At 31.8% G+C, this 15,605-nt stretch overlaps 6 protein-coding genes across 6 annotated transcripts, besides 2 other annotated features; 4 read left to right on the top strand and 2 right to left on the bottom strand.

The window, feature by feature from the left end:
* Positions 1–746: 746 nt before the first annotated feature.
* TVAGG3_0891960 (coronin family) lies at positions 747–2,168 on the top strand (the record flags this gene model as incomplete). Its single annotated transcript, XM_001302207.2, has 1 exon — positions 756–2,066. The coding sequence occupies one exon, from the start codon at positions 756–758 to the stop codon at positions 2,064–2,066; it is 1,311 nt and encodes a 436-aa protein (XP_001302208.1).
* Positions 2,169–2,969: 801 nt separating this feature from the next.
* Positions 2,970–3,485, bottom strand: TVAGG3_0891950 (bifunctional inhibitor/lipid-transfer protein/seed storage 2s albumin superfamily protein family; the record flags this gene model as incomplete). Its single annotated transcript, XM_001302206.1, has 1 exon — positions 2,970–3,485. The coding sequence occupies one exon, from the start codon at positions 3,483–3,485 to the stop codon at positions 2,970–2,972; it is 516 nt and encodes a 171-aa protein (XP_001302207.1).
* Positions 3,486–3,503: 18 nt separating this feature from the next.
* TVAGG3_0891940 (pectin lyase-like family) lies at positions 3,504–4,544 on the bottom strand (the record flags this gene model as incomplete). The annotated part of the gene is made up of 1 exon (XM_001302205.2): positions 3,504–4,535. One exon carries the CDS (start codon positions 4,533–4,535, stop codon positions 3,504–3,506), a length of 1,032 nt encoding a protein of 343 aa, XP_001302206.1.
* Positions 4,545–8,232: 3,688 nt separating this feature from the next.
* Positions 8,233–8,280: a mobile genetic element.
* A 1,810-nt stretch (positions 8,281–10,090) lies between these two features.
* TVAGG3_0891920 (uncharacterized protein) lies at positions 10,091–10,673 on the top strand (the record flags this gene model as incomplete). The annotated part of the gene is made up of 1 exon (XM_001582946.2): positions 10,091–10,673. A coding segment is annotated over one exon (583 nt), but the record flags the coding sequence as incomplete, so codon positions are not given.
* A 130-nt stretch (positions 10,674–10,803) lies between these two features.
* On the top strand, positions 10,804–12,077 carry TVAGG3_0891910 (uncharacterized protein; the record flags this gene model as incomplete). The annotated part of the gene is made up of 1 exon (XM_051250887.1): positions 11,139–12,062. The coding sequence occupies one exon, from the start codon at positions 11,139–11,141 to the stop codon at positions 12,060–12,062; it is 924 nt and encodes a 307-aa protein (XP_051086362.1).
* A 557-nt stretch (positions 12,078–12,634) lies between these two features.
* TVAGG3_0891900 (diacylglycerol kinase protein) lies at positions 12,635–14,206 on the top strand (the record flags this gene model as incomplete). Its single annotated transcript, XM_001302204.1, has 1 exon — positions 12,896–14,071. One exon carries the CDS (start codon positions 12,896–12,898, stop codon positions 14,069–14,071), a length of 1,176 nt encoding a protein of 391 aa, XP_001302205.1.
* Positions 14,207–14,605: 399 nt separating this feature from the next.
* Positions 14,606–15,605: part of a mobile genetic element that runs on past the window's edge.

Genomic DNA, 15,605 nt, shown 5'->3' with positions numbered 1-15,605 from the left:
TTGAAAAACCGAATTTTATTCAAAAATGTTCATTTTTCAAAGAATACTGATTTTATAATTTATAGATATGTCACCTTTTCAAAAAATCGTAAAAAATTGCCATCCAAATTCTTCGTTAAATAAGTATCTATTGTTATTGATGATGATTAATATTGATAATAAAATGAAATGGATTCGAAATATTTCATATATTTCAAAGGTTGCTTGCTTTTATTTAATATTTTTCAAAAAAAAGGAAAGAAGTTATTTTAAAGTAATAAAACAAATAATGTTATTGATGGTTTGTAAGAAAACACTCATTTTTAAGTCTATATCTGGTTTTAAATAGGTCATTAGTTTTGATTCCTTTTTCATTAAAAATTTGGCAAGATGTTGATGTATGATTTATTTGGTTTGCTAACAAAAAAACTGAACAAGGAATTGTGGTCTTATTTAAAATCTTATTCATTGCACATAAATTTAACCTATCTAATTACCTTTGTAGGCGTACATAGTTATATAAGTAATTTCTAAATAAGTACTTCAGATAACAAGATACAAGATCAAAACTCGAGATAAATTGATAGATCTTTCAAAATTGAGAGTACTATTAAAATTCCCCTGAAAATATGAAATTTGATAATTTTAGTGCACCTTTGCATAAAATATAGCTTATTGATCTTAACATGATTCTCTCATTTGAAAGAAATCTCATTTATCCTTTCAGACACGTATAAAATAACCAGTCTCAATTGTCCCGTCACTTTTTTGGAATAATGACAGCATCACCATACCGTCACGTCTATGCTGAACTTGCCAAAGTTGAGAAATCCTATCAGGAAGTTAACATCTCAACTACATCTGTCGATACAAACCTCCTTGCAGCTAACTATCGCTATGTTGCTTATCCAGTTGAAACTTCTGGTGGTGGCCTCTTTGCAGTCCTTCCAGCTAATGGTTACGGAAAGGTTGGAACGACAAATTCTGTCTTCCGTGGCCACACAGGTGGTGTCCTTGATGTTGATTTCAACCCATTCAACGACAACATCATTGCTTCTGCTGCAGAAGATGCTACACTTCGTGTCTGGCAGATCAAGTTCAACGGCACCGATGTCGAAGAGCAGAATGAATCCCTTGCCGTCATGAAGGGTCACTCACGCCGTGTTCAGCGCCTCACATGGAACCCAGCAGTCAACAACTGTATTGCTACATTTGGTGCTGAGAAGAGCGTCAAGGTTTGGGATGTCTCCAAGGCATCCTGTGTTTACACATTCAAGGCTGGCAAATATGATCTCCTTGACCTTAACTGGAACCAGAATGGAAACCTTCTTGTTTATCCAATGAAGGACAAGAAGCTCCACGTCCTCGATATTCGTGCAAACGCTGAAACTTTCGCAGTTAACTCTCATCCAGGTCTCCGTGGTGGCCGTGCTGTCTTCTACGATAAGCTCAACATGGTTGCTACAACAGGCTTCTCATCCTCCTCTGGCAGACAAATCGCTGTACGCGATATCCGTAACCCAGAAAACCCACTTGCTCAGATCGATATCGACTCCAACAACGGTATTCTCGCTCCATTCATCGATGAAGACACTGGCATCCTCGCCTGCTTCTCTCGTGGCGATACACTTATCCGCTTCTACGAATTACAGTCCGCTGAGAACCCACTTGTTACATGCAATGCTTTTGCTTGCAAGGAAGCTGTCCGTGCTTTCGCTCGTGCTCCAAAGTACTGTGTCGATACAAACGTTTGCGAAATCGACAGATTTTACATCATCAACCAGGCAAAGCAACTCCAGACAACGCAGGTTATCGTTCCTCGTAAGAACGCTGAAATCTTCCAGGAAGATATCTACCCAGAAACAAACGCACCAGTTCCAGGCATCGAATTCGACGCATGGAAGGCTGGTGGAGAGCCAAAGTTCCAGAAAATCTCTCTCGAGAACGGATACACCCCAGCTGACGGCGCTGCTTTCTCTGTCGAAGCCCAGGCTAAGGAGACTGTTGAGTCTCTCAAGGAAGAGAACGAGAAGCTTCGTACAAGAATTGCTCAGCTAGAGGAGGAACTCCGCCAACTCAAGCATTAAGAGTTTATTTTACTGCAAAAGAAAAAATAAACAAAGTTCACGGTTCATTCTACAAAATGCTGATTTTTATCTTTCTAATTTTTTAAAAAAAATAATAATTAATACATATATTTAACATGTTTAATTAAACAGATATAATTATATAATTAACAAACATAAAATTATCAATCACACTCTATAAAATTAAAGCGAAACCTCATTAGTTCCCCAGTTGAATTCGATATCTTCTTCTGGATCAGCAATATCATTTGTAATTGTAAATGGATCAGATGAATCACTATGATCAACTACATATGTAACGAAGCTTGCGTTTGTGTTAGTCGAAGGAGTAATTGAGCTGATGACTGTCTCCTCAATCTTGGAACTATATTCTGAAGACTTTGTCTCTGTTTCATCTTTCTTCTTCGAAAGAAGAATTGCAATAATGATAATTGCAAGAATGAGAATGAATCCAGCTACTGCACCAATGATGATATATATGAGTTTATTATTCTTCTTAGTTACTTGGTTTTCATTTTGTTCCTGATTCTTTCCAGAGGTTGATGATGAAGCAGTTGAGGGTTCTTCTGTTGGGTTGGATGCCACTTCTGTTGGGTTGGATGGTTCTTCTGTTGAGTTGGATGGTTCTTCTGTTGAGTTGGAGGGTTCTTCTGTTGGGTTGGATGGTTCTTCTGTTGGAATTGATGGAATTTCTTGGCTAGCAGTTTCTGATGGAGTTCTGGCAAAAGTTTCAAAGGCTGTTTCGTATGGTGTCTCCACAGCTGTTTGATATGGTGTTTCTAATGCTGTTTCAAAGGCTGTTTCGTATGGTGTCTCAACAGCAGTTTGATATGGTGTTTCAAAGGCTGTTTCCTCTTGAGTTGCAAAAACTGTTTCAACTGGTGTTTCAAATGCTGTTTCTGATTAGGTATATGAAACTGTTTCATATGGCGTTTCAAATGCTGTTTCAAAAACTGTTTCATATGGTGTTTCAACAGCTGTTTCAAATGGTGTCTCAACAACAGTTTCGTGCTGTGTTGAAGAAACTGTTTCATATGGTGTTTCAAAAGCTGTTTCTTGTTGTGTTGAAGAAACTGTTTCATATGGTGTTTCAACAGCTGTTTCAAATGGTGTCTCAACAACAGTTTCGTGCTGTGTTGAAGAAACTGTTTCATATGGTGTTTCAAAAGCTGTTTCTTGTTGTGTTGAAGAAACTGTTTCATATGGTGTTTTAAAAGCTGTTTCAAAAACTGTCTGATATTGAGTGTTAAATGGTGTTGATGATTCAGTCAATGCTGGTGTTTCAACAGCTGTAGAAAATGGTGTTTCTTGAGCTGTTTTGTCTGCTGTTGAAAACGGTGTCTCGAAAGCTGTTTCAGCGGCTGTCACCACCGGTGTCATTGCAACTGTTTCTACTGCTGTGTTCATTGGTGTTTCCATTACTGTAACTGGTGGTGTCTAAGTGAATGCATAGAAGCAGAAGGAGGAAACTTGATGATCAGAGACATAGCTGTTTTCAGTACTTTCGTTGATAATGGAACCCATGTTAGAATTGAAGTTCAAGTATGTTGAAGGTGAGAAATAAGAATTCCTAATAACTAATGAATCCGTAGATTCTTCAGCTAAAAAGAAAACAATACCCGTAGTTGCTTGTTTGTTATCTTGGAAGTTGCAGCTATCAACAACATCACCTGATTCCTTAACAATGGTCAGGGTTGATTTACCAGAGTTTTCACAAAATGTGTTATAGGTAAATTGAAAGTGTTTGGAAATGCAGCCATAGACTTCCATGCCAGAAGATTGACCTGCACATGTGCAACTGGATGTGTTTGTATCGGAAATACTAGTAACTTTGGAAACATCAAAGCGGATCATTTGGGTAATGGCGTTTGATGCTTGGCTATTGATGATACTGTTGCCCTTCATTGTGAGTGAGTCGGTTGGTCGAATGTACGAAACACTTCCACTTTTTGCAGCCTTTGAACCGTTGAAACAATTATACAAAACGGTAATCTTGGAGGCATAAAGATATAAAACGCCAACATACTTTGCAGAATAACAATCAGTAAAGCTGCAGTGTGTAAAATTGATAGGGTTTGTGTTTGAATTGAAATAAACAGCTCCTCCGGATTTGGCACTCCAGGAATCCTCAGCATTGAGGCTATGGCAGGATACGAAAGCACTATAATCGAATGAAGTAACGGATCCATCTCTCAAGCTTGAATCAGAATAATCTGTGGGTTGATCTGGATATTCTGAGTTAATACTTACTGCTGTGCGAGAAAAAGCTTTGAAAAGAGAATGATCTACCTTAAGATTAAGGCGCTTTGATGAGGTACTTAAAAGATTGGAAGAAAAATATTGAAACCTGGATTTTGAAATCAGTAAGTTCTTTTGCAAGGGAGATAATACAGGACTCATGTATGGACTCTGGGAAAAGGAACGTGAGATAGCTAACGAAAGTAAAGATGTGTTTAATGCAATTCTCATGCAGATAAGTGTAATGGAACATGATGCATTTTTACGTCATAACTATCTTTCAGAAATTTTGAGATAATAATATGAAAATAAATGGTTTTAATGATTGTAAGGTTTGGTGAATGTTGGATTATATTTCAATGTCGGCCACATATGCCGATCAAACCTAATTGAGAGGTGAATTGAATTTATAGGATGACGAACATTTGCATCATTTTTCATAATATAATTTTATTTTGTAATTTGTTTGTATTTGATGTGATATTATGATATTTTAAGTTTTATATTTTCTTCTCAAAATACTATAAATTTTGACCAATCTGATTTCTGGATGTCTTTTGAATTCAAAGTTATAAAATATGTATATACTAAGTCTACTGATAATATATTTTCTAGTTTTGGCTTGCTCAAAGTAATCGCGCGAACATGAATTTGATCTTCATTCATGTTTAAAAAACAATGAATCGAATTTAGAACTTGAATCTACTGCTTAGATAATAGTGCAATATTGATGATTTTGACAGAATTTTTTAAATATTATGTAAATATTATGTAAATATTGTAGGTAAAAATAACTTTTTTGCTCATTTTTATTATGATCCATGATATTGAACTCTGTAAATAGAAATTCAATTTTTTTTTTGGCATTTAGAATTGAGCCAAATAAAGGTAGCTCCACGAAAAGTAGCACCATTATTCTTCTTCTGTTTACTGATTACTCTCTTTCTGTTCGATATGTCTGAAATGAAAGAAACTAATAATGCATTCTAATTTATAAATCCAATCGGCAACTAGTATAGTTAGTTATATTTTTAGTAAAGCTCTGCATTATTCAGTTTAAGATCAACATTGTTAATTTTAATAATGAAATTACTTCATATTGAAAATTGAATATTAATTAATTTGTACTTATATTTGAAATCGTATTGGAAATGCAAAACATAACCTAAAGTACATTTGCTGTAAAAAAATGAAAATGCAAATAAAATTCAGAAATCATTTTATCTTTCCAATAACTTTCAAAAACATACCAATTCCATTCATATTTGGAGCAATCTTATTCTGTTTATTTTATTTATTTGAAAATCGGAAGTTTAAATTCATGGTGGTGCTGAATCTTTTTGACCTCATCAACAATTAATAGCATAGAGAGAAGATAATCCACAATTTTGCGTATCATGAAATTATTCTTCACCCAACATCCTCACATATTTCCATCAAAAAGTTATATTTTGGCAAAACAAAAATATAATATTTTTAATATTCACTTCAATATGCATTTATAATTCATCATCTGGTATTACTATATGGCATATATTAATTAATGATGTAAACTCCTTTTCCTTCGTAAAGTCTCTTATTCAAATTTTTGATAGAGTTCACTCAATATTGAGGCAGAAAAACGATAGGGAGACTTTACGTAGAGAAACGTGTTTATATTTTAGCAAATCTGGTCTCACTTTTTATCAGATTGAGAGGAATTTGGTCTTATTTGTAAGACATGTTAATTGAAGCTAATGTTGTTTTGTATTTTTTAGGCTGTATTTACATTGAATATTTTGTTTGAAATCCGCTTTTCTGAAGATATAATCGAGTTATTATATGGAATTACTAGTATGTTATTCGCCATTGTTGTGGTCATAAGTGCTTGAATAGAGGTAGGGCAACGATAGAAAATTTTTGGAAAAAAAGTTCGGAGATCTTAAACGTATCATATTCCCTGCATGGTTTGGTATCTTCCGCCATGCGTTGTGCCAAACATATTGACACTTTCCAATAATTAATTTATGGTATGAGTCACAGAGTTAGATTATAAAAAGAAAGTAAATAATTGCAATTAGAAATCATATATGTCGGAAATCAAATGTTGATGAGCAGAAACCTTTTACTCATCATAAAAGAGATAAATCACTAAAGATTTGTATACATTAAAATTTGATATTTGGTGCTCGAAAACTGTCTGATGGGACTCCTCCAAAATGAACCAATCTATCGCTGAGGACCAAATTAGATGATGTGGATGGTGTATTCTCTAATTCTAACTTAGGAAGAATGGGAACAAAACGAATGACGACAACAACATGTCAAACATAGATTAAATATCTATGAATCAATAAAGTATACGTGCATTGAAGGTGATAACGATCACTTGAGGCTTATAACTCTTTGACTAAATTATGCAATAATTAAATATAATCATTTTTATATTTTTATACTGATAGTAATTAATATACTATCCTGCTTAATAAATGGTATGATCAAATTTGTTTGAAAATTTAATTATGTATATGAAACTATGTCTTCTATATAAAAATCAAAATTTTCGGACGAACCTAGATTGAACCTTTATGAAAATCTATCATTTTTGTTAATTGAGTTAATATAATATTTTACATATGTATATATAGCATTGATAGCTTATATAATCATGGTTTATTCCATATTAACATATTTTTTCAGTTAAATTTGTTAATAATATCATGTAACAAATTAATTCAAGATTAGAATGTCTACAAAATGCTAACAAATAAGAACAAAATACGATTTCTCGACTTAAATTTTAATATGGAGTAGTTTTTGTTTAAATCTAATTAAAAATGAATAAAAACTTATCTTGTACTATTTTCATTCAAAGATTTTAATAATGTAAATCATGCATTTTCATAATTCAGTACAGTTCTTTTTAGAATTAAAGTTGATGAGGATGATATTTGTGATTTAAAATAATTTGTTAATGTTCACCTTTTATTCATCACCTTGTGGTATGCCCTAAAGCAATAGCATTATCAATTCTGCTGAATTGATCAACTCAAAATTCCAAAAAAAATTCAAAATTTCAAAAATGAAATTAAACAATTTGAATTTTCACATGAAAAAATCAATTTCGAAAAAAATTTTGGAAAATCAAAGTATTTGATAATTAGTCAAATAATCAATTTACATCGTTTTTACTCATAAAAAACAACTAATTTTTGATTTTGATATCATATTTGATAAATACTCATTCCAGAGTTGACGTAATGTATTAATTATTGTTAGAGATATTGCTTTCGCAGCAAAATTCTTATTTCATGAAAGAAAAAAAAATGATTTTATTCCAACAAAAACAAGTAAACAGATGAATGGAAACGTACTATATTTTCATAAATGTAGTAATCAGCGTGTCAGCTTTTGTTTATCATGTTCGAGTCAAAATGTATTAACTTGTAATAAGAAATATTCGAAGATTATATGAAGTATTGAGCATTCTTTGTAGAAATATTTGTAATTCATTACTAACATATATAATAAAGTTGTTTTTTTTTCCTTATTGCAATAATTTTGTCTGATTTTAATAACTTTTCATGTATACGAGTTGTGTGAATATGCATCATAATATGCGTAAATATACTTATTTGCGACGAATAATGTGGTTGCATAATGGAGGTGCTAAATTTTGATTTTTAATATGGGGCTTTGGTATGTATAATCATGTTCTTATCTCAACGTAGGAGTATTGGTGCAATATGATTAAAATTTACGAGGTTGATCTTAAATTGAATAATTCTGGAGTATAAATCACAATGCAGCTAATTCTATGTTAAAGATAGATACAGATTGTAGTAATCAATTAGGGAGTACAAATTCATTCTTTCATTTCTGTCGTATTGAGCAGAAAGGAAGAGATCATAACCCTAGGAAAAAAAGCCCAAATTTGTCACTTTTCATAGTCCGTTAAACTCAATTCGCTCGGCGAATGCCGAGCACACGTACTCATCATTCAACATAATATTCTCATTCTTTGGTTATTATAGTGCCAGACAACACAAGATTTCAAAGAATTACTTGAGTTTTCAATTAATCTTAATCCGATTTTAGATTTATCGAGAACTCCATCATCACAATCACATACTTCAGTGCGGTAACTACAATTATCCATATACAGAAGGAAGTTCTTTTCGAACAACTCATTTGGAGTCTGTTTTGGAAAGAACTTCTTTCTGTCCGACTTAATTTCATAGTTCCTGATCAACCAAAAGACAGAAACCACACACTATCTACTTAGGAAAGGAGTTCTTTCTAAATCTTCCTTAAATTGAGATTTTACGAGAGATAACCCTTCTATTGCACTTAAAAATGAACATTTTGATATCTTTAGTATCACACATGATCATATATAGTATTTCATCTACATGAATACATTCATCTTTCGAAGTCTCTCATTAAATGGGAGGCTTCGAAAGATGAATCGTTTTATTCATACAACTTTAAATCTCGAACACATTTAGAGTGTGAGTATATCATTTTATTCTTGTTTTGAGTTTATTCTGATTCAAAATTGCAGTGAAAACAGAAGTTCACACATCATATCTGAATGTGAGCTCATCTATACTTATACGATCTCAATACCTCCACTCTAAGCATAAGAGGTGAAGTTATATAAAAATTATCAGATGCGTTGAAGTCTCAAAAGTATTGCCTGAATGCTTGTTTCATATTTGTCCAAGTAGTTTCAATGAATAAATGTATTGTTTTTTATAATTTCGATTTATTTTTAGAAAATATTCAATATAACCTTTATTGTGTTATTTACATCTCATAAATTCTCTGTCTAAATCATATAAAAGCGCGTTTTACCCCTATGAATCAAGAAATTCATTCAATATTCATGGTATATTTATTAAATTTATACGATTTACTAATAATCAATATTATATCCTCATAAATAGCAATATATTTTGGTAATCTATGATAATCATATACAATATTTGAAATCAAATTTTCATTAGTTTAGGTTCCTTGTTAATAGTAAACCATTATATTTATTACTAATAATAAAATCTATGTGTCGTATTGAAATTCAATAAAATTACTTATTCGGTCCAAAAAAACAAATTAGATAAAATTTTTCTTTTTTTATGTAATTTTTGTTTTTCATTTTTCTCAAGATCCTAAGTTATGTTCTAACTTTTGACATCATATCCTATCATGCTAGGCTATATATTATAGTATAGATCTGCAATTTTCCCAAATGAACGGGGTGGATAAGATCCCAGCCCTATCGTCATCCCAGTGTCAATTTTACAAAAAAAATTCTTAATAAAAAATTTTTATTAAAAAATTCTTATCTTTTTTCATTGAAATTTAAATAATAAAATAAATTTGGCTGTAAAAACCATCAATTATTATAATTCTTATCGAAACACATGTAGAAAAACACTTATCTTTTATACTCTTTCTATTTGAAACCTGTTTAGTTCAGTAATTAATAATAAAAATTGTGAAAATAGTGACTATTTAACTAAAAATATATTAAATGATGTAATAATGAGATATACATATATTTTTACGAATTATAATTAGAAATTATTCTGGTCTGGGAATCCCAACCCAAAATCATTGAAAATTTGAATATATGGGATGGGCTACCCATCCCAAAACTATATTGAAATTTTTGAATTGATAATAAATGTATCTATATCTAAGGTATATTAGAGAATTTTTAAAAATTATGCATTAAAAAATTGAATTTATTCAAAACAAATTGAGAATAAAAATGCTTAAGTAATCACTTCATTATTTCAACAATGATTGATGCAGTACCGACGTACTATAAAGACATTGAGGTCGGTACTAAGCATCAGTATCTTAGATATAAAAAACCAGGCGACAAGTACGGAAAATATTATGTTAAATGCAATGAACTAGTAAAGCGTCCTGACGGAACTATATGCCACTGTGCAATGGAAGAAATGCGTGAGGATCATTTCAAAAAATGGATCCAAAACAAACGGCACATATGCACACCAGGAGAAGTAGCATCACAACAAACAATCGATCAATACTATCAAAACGTCCCAGCAACAGGGCTTACACCTATATCGTTAGGGGATATCTATGAACAGCTTGCTACATTTACTGGAAGATTTAACTTGGCTCTGAATACCTTCTCAAGCCCAGAGTTTACAAAGCTAGTTAAAACCATTATAATGTATACTGCAGACTCGATGATATTGAAGTTCCCACAGTTACACAATGTTAACATCAATGTTGATAAACTAGCTTCTCAAATATACCAGCCTATTTCAACTGACAAACTAAGGCAAACAATGATACAAATTGCAAATTCAATCCATGTTGCAAAAGTTGATGAGTTTGCTAAGCTTGCCTGTACCTGTGTTGCCATTGATGAGGGGAAGACTCAGCAGTTTCACAATCTGGACTTCTCCCTCACAAATCCTCTGCAAAGCAAGCGGCCCTATCCTGTTGAGTCAATCCAATGAATGAAATTGGATATCCACTGAAGATTATAACAGAATCTTCATTAGAGATGTTAAGATCAGCAGTGTAGTTTGCGATGGCAATAAAGCGCAATTGAAATGTTTTCAGAAAGGATGGAATCAATCGTTCTACAACTCAAATGACCCAAGGTTATTCAAAATCTTGTTTATCCCGTGTTTATGCCACAGGATTCATAATTGTTATCAATATATGACAACAAAAGACGTAGCATTAGGAGCAATTGTGAAACATATCCACGAAATATCAGCTCTTTGTAGAATCCATGTTGAAGACATCGGAGCTCTCTGTCCAAAGCATGTATCCACCAGGTGGATCTATGATTATAATATTTGTATGTTTATTATCAAGTATCAAGACAAAATTTCAAGATATACGCGTATTGATATTGAAAACATCAAGTTCTTAAGAGACTGCTTGGCAATTCTCAAGAAGCTTATTTCCACGTTCGAATCAGATAAAACCAAGATATCTGATTGCTACGTATGGCTTTGCAAGGGTATTGAAGCACTCCAATACCTTTCCAGCAGCAACAACAATCCTTTTGCTGGAATCCTTTCAAGATCGTTGTTGAACTATACCCTTGGATCGGACTTTGGAGGTCTTTGGTGCTTAGCCTTCGCTTTTACACCGAAAGGTAGGTATTATTTCAACCAAAAATTCGTCCACGGAGCGCAGATCAACGAATCTCCGGCAATTAATTCATTTGATATTACAAACGTAACTTTCGTTAATCCAGTAGAAGACATTCAATCTATCTATATGGACTCTATCTTTGAAGAAGGTTCGACTGAAGTTTCTCTTGATATGGTTGAGGAGGGATCAATTCGTCAGGTAACTGCAACAATTGACCCTCCTATGCTTGATCTCGCAGATGTAACATCTAGTTCAAATCAGCCGGTTAACCATTTTGTTGCAGCTAGGCAGTATCTCAAAAGTATTTTGGAACAATTTCGTATTCCGGGTCAAACAATAACAGATATTATTACACTATTTAACACGTATATTAATAGTGATAATGATATCTTCTCTGATGATATGATTCAAGAACGTCAAGAATACGGTTGGGAAGAAATCTCTCATAGAGATGGCAATGTATCAATCTTTGCAGATATCGCCCTTCGTGTTATCTCCGCTTCACCTTCAGAAGCAACATGTGAGAGAACAATAAAAGACCAAAGATTGATACTAAATTTGAAAAGATTACGTTCTCACAAAATTTTATTAGATAGCCGAGAAATTTTAATGGCTACAAAATAAATAAATTGTTTTATATTTTATCTGTTCAATATTTATCTCATATAAAAATTTGAAATACTTAATCAAAATTTCTATGTGTTTGTTTGAAAGAGATCGATAGCAATTCATATATCTTTTGAATTTGCTAATTGTGGTGATGGTACTATTATTATTAATTTTTTATTTTTATTTTTTTTTTATTTTTTTTTTTGATAATATACTATTTAGATTTATACATTCATTCAATATTATGAAATAAATATTTCTAAATTGATCTGATTAATTTTTCATTAAAGTTTATATTATCACCAAATAAATTTTCGAACCCTTAGAGTCATAGTTCAATGGTAAGAGTCATAGTATAATCGTAAAGTCCATTGGTTCGAATCATGGGGATTTTCACACTTTTTTCTTTTTTAAAATTTCAGAGGTTTATTTTTAAGGTTCTCGCTGGCGACCCCCGTTCGTCGAAAAAAAAATTTGATTTTTGCTGGCGACCCCCCAATCACCAATTTTTTTCGACGAACGTGGGGGGTCGCCAGCGAGAACCTTAAAAAAAACAGAATCCCAAAAAGGTGACATTTTGGGTGTATCGTCTATCCCAGGGATAGAAAAATGACTTCACCTTGGATCTATAATTATAGCATATCCAAAAGGCAAGGAAATCTATCAGAGAAGCCTTTTTGACCTATCGTTGCCCTACCTCTGCTTGAATAGTTACAGTTTAATTTATTGAATTTGACAGAAAATTTATATTAAATCGTACATAAGTATATTAAACCTAATGGATCCCTCTTCATAAAAATTCAAATTGAATGTTATATTTCTTCTTCAATTTTTCTTTATTTATCGGAATGCAAAGTCCTCCTTCTTTATCTCACTACAAATCTATGGCGCAAAATATTGATTGGTATATTGATGATGAAGCTTTTTTTGCTACTCGTTCAACAGAAGAAATAAGCAGAATTTTGGAAAATGTCACACTCAATCCAACACAGTTCATCAAATTATTTTCGAAAATATATTATATGAATGAATCTGCATCAATATACAATATTTTACAATCAGTTAAGCTGAAACTTGAATGTGATAAGACAACAGTTTGCAATGTACTGAAAACAGTGGCTGTTATTACTAATATAGAATTTTTCAACACAATTGCATATTTTATAAAGCATCCTCATTCAAGATCAAGCATCAAATCCAAAACAGAGATTCTATTACCAAAAATTGTTGGTAATATTGAAGAGAGTTCGACTCCAAAAGAAAGTGTTTCATATACTGCAAGAAATGATGATAATGCTGAGAATTGCTTGCGTCCAACTGAATCTGTAGATCAACCAGATTCAAATACCAAAAGCAAAAATCAAACAAACTCATCAAATGAAATTGATTCTGCATTGGAGTTGACCTCGATTTCAAACCAGCATGGAATATCGAAATCAACATCTTCTGTGACATACATAAGTCCACCTATCTTAGAAAATATACCTGCTGCACCCGAAAATCTTCGCAAACTGAGGACAATTGAGAAATCATCCGATAATTTTTATATTATATATGGAATTCTGTCAAAATCAATGAAAGAGAATGATGTAACAACAATCAAAGGCGCTGTTGATGAAGGTTATGATAAAGTGAGGCTCATAAATGAAAACAATATGATTCTTTGGGCCGCAAGAAACGGAGATCTTAATCTTGTCAAAACTCTTCATGAATTTGGATCGGATGTCAACAGTGTAGATGACTCCAGAAGAAATATTTTGCACAATTTCTGTATGCGTGGAAATTTGGAAGGAGTGAAATACGCAACAGAATTCTTTGACATTAACGAAGTCAACAATGATAATTCGTCTGCTTTGCATTTTGCTGCTTATAATGATCGGGCTGATGTTTGTGAATTCTTATGCAAACTTCCTAATATTCAAAAAAATATTCAAGATAGCTCTGGAAAAACTCCTTTAATGATAGCTAAAGAAAACAAAAATCAAAAGTGTATTGACGTTTTAACCAAGTTTGGTTGTTTATAATTATTTTAAAAAAAATTTTGAAAGTGTATTTAATGTTTTTCTGCAGGTATTCTTGAGAATACTCCTCCTATAGATATATGAGTTACTCTCAATGCATCCAATAATTATTAAGAAATCTAATAATAAGTTCGGATAGCTCTTTTGTGAGAAATTATTTCATTTAGTTGTGATCGAATAGTTCTTTTATTATGTAATGTGTTTGGATTTGATATATTGGAATTATATTTGCAATTTCTGATAGATTATCAAGATGTTTTGGGTGTAATATAGGTATCAATTGTTTTTTCGGATCTGGTTAGAAGATATGTTAATTCAAATATTTTGACTCGTAATTCTCCTGAAGAGAATGTGTGATATTTGAAGTCGCATATTTCCTCTTATGCATCTCAATAGAGAAAAAAAGCCTTGACCAAAAGATATTTTCCACAACTAGTGAAGGAACTATTTTTGAATGAATTTTGACTAAGTATGGGGATTTGTTATAAAATATTTTAATCTTCTTATGCATTTCTTCATAAACAAAATGTTCTTTAAGGGTGCACCCGTATGTACGTTTATTTGAGAGGAGGAGGATTACCCTCTCAATTTTGAGGGATTCGTTAGTTTATTTTCTCGATGAATATGCAATAAAATTTGATTTTTACCTTATCAATATACTTCATATAATATACACATGTTCATGTAAAAACTTTTTTCCAAAATCCTCAGGAATTAAGGGATTTTTGAATTTTAAGAATTTTTTTCGAATTTTTTCGAAAAAAAAATATTTTCAGAACAGCCTTAACGGCTAAGATTTAGGAACAATGTTAAGTATCAAAAAGAAAGGAGGTCTGATATAGACAACAGATATCGTTGAAGGTTGAAAAAATCTCTAATATTTGAGCCCAAAATTTCAAATTTTAATTTTTTGAAAAAAGAGGCCACCCGTATGTACGTTTATTTGAGAGGAGGAGGATTATATTTTTGAAAGGGTGAAACATTATGAATATGTTAATTATATAATAATATGTATTATTATAAAAAAGAAAACATAAAGCACGTTAAAATTTTTCTTTCTTGATTTTTTACAAAATCTACTTAGAATTATGCAAAATACGACTAAATAATTATAAATTTCAAGTTAAATTTTAATTTTGATAAATAATTTAAATTTCAAAATATCAAGTTCAGTTCGACTATGTATGTAGTAATTCCTCAATAAAGTGCCAAAACCCTATTAAAATATATGAACATTTTCAACATTTTAATGTTTTTATTTAAAAATTTGATGGAATATGAGCTTCAAACAATTATTATGTAAATAAAAATAATTAAATATATGTATTTATTCGTATTACAACCATAGTAAGTCGATTCTTCCTTTCTTCTACTGAGGTTTGAATTTGATTTCGAATTGTAAAGAGATTCAAAGGGAAAATACTAGCGGATAAAAACTACCTCCATGAAAGGGTCATAATGGAGTCAAGTTGTATTTTTTGATATTTTTTGCTTTTTCGAGCCTAAATAGGTAGCCAAGATAATGCCTAAAAATAAG

The sequence above is a fragment of the Trichomonas vaginalis genome, chromosome VI, assembly GCF_026262505.1.
Source record: "Trichomonas vaginalis G3 chromosome VI, whole genome shotgun sequence".
Lineage (NCBI taxonomy): Eukaryota > Parabasalia > Trichomonadida > Trichomonadidae > Trichomonas > Trichomonas vaginalis.
The sequence above is the reverse complement of the archived record's forward strand: the minus strand, read 5'-3'. Positions and strand labels throughout refer to the sequence as shown.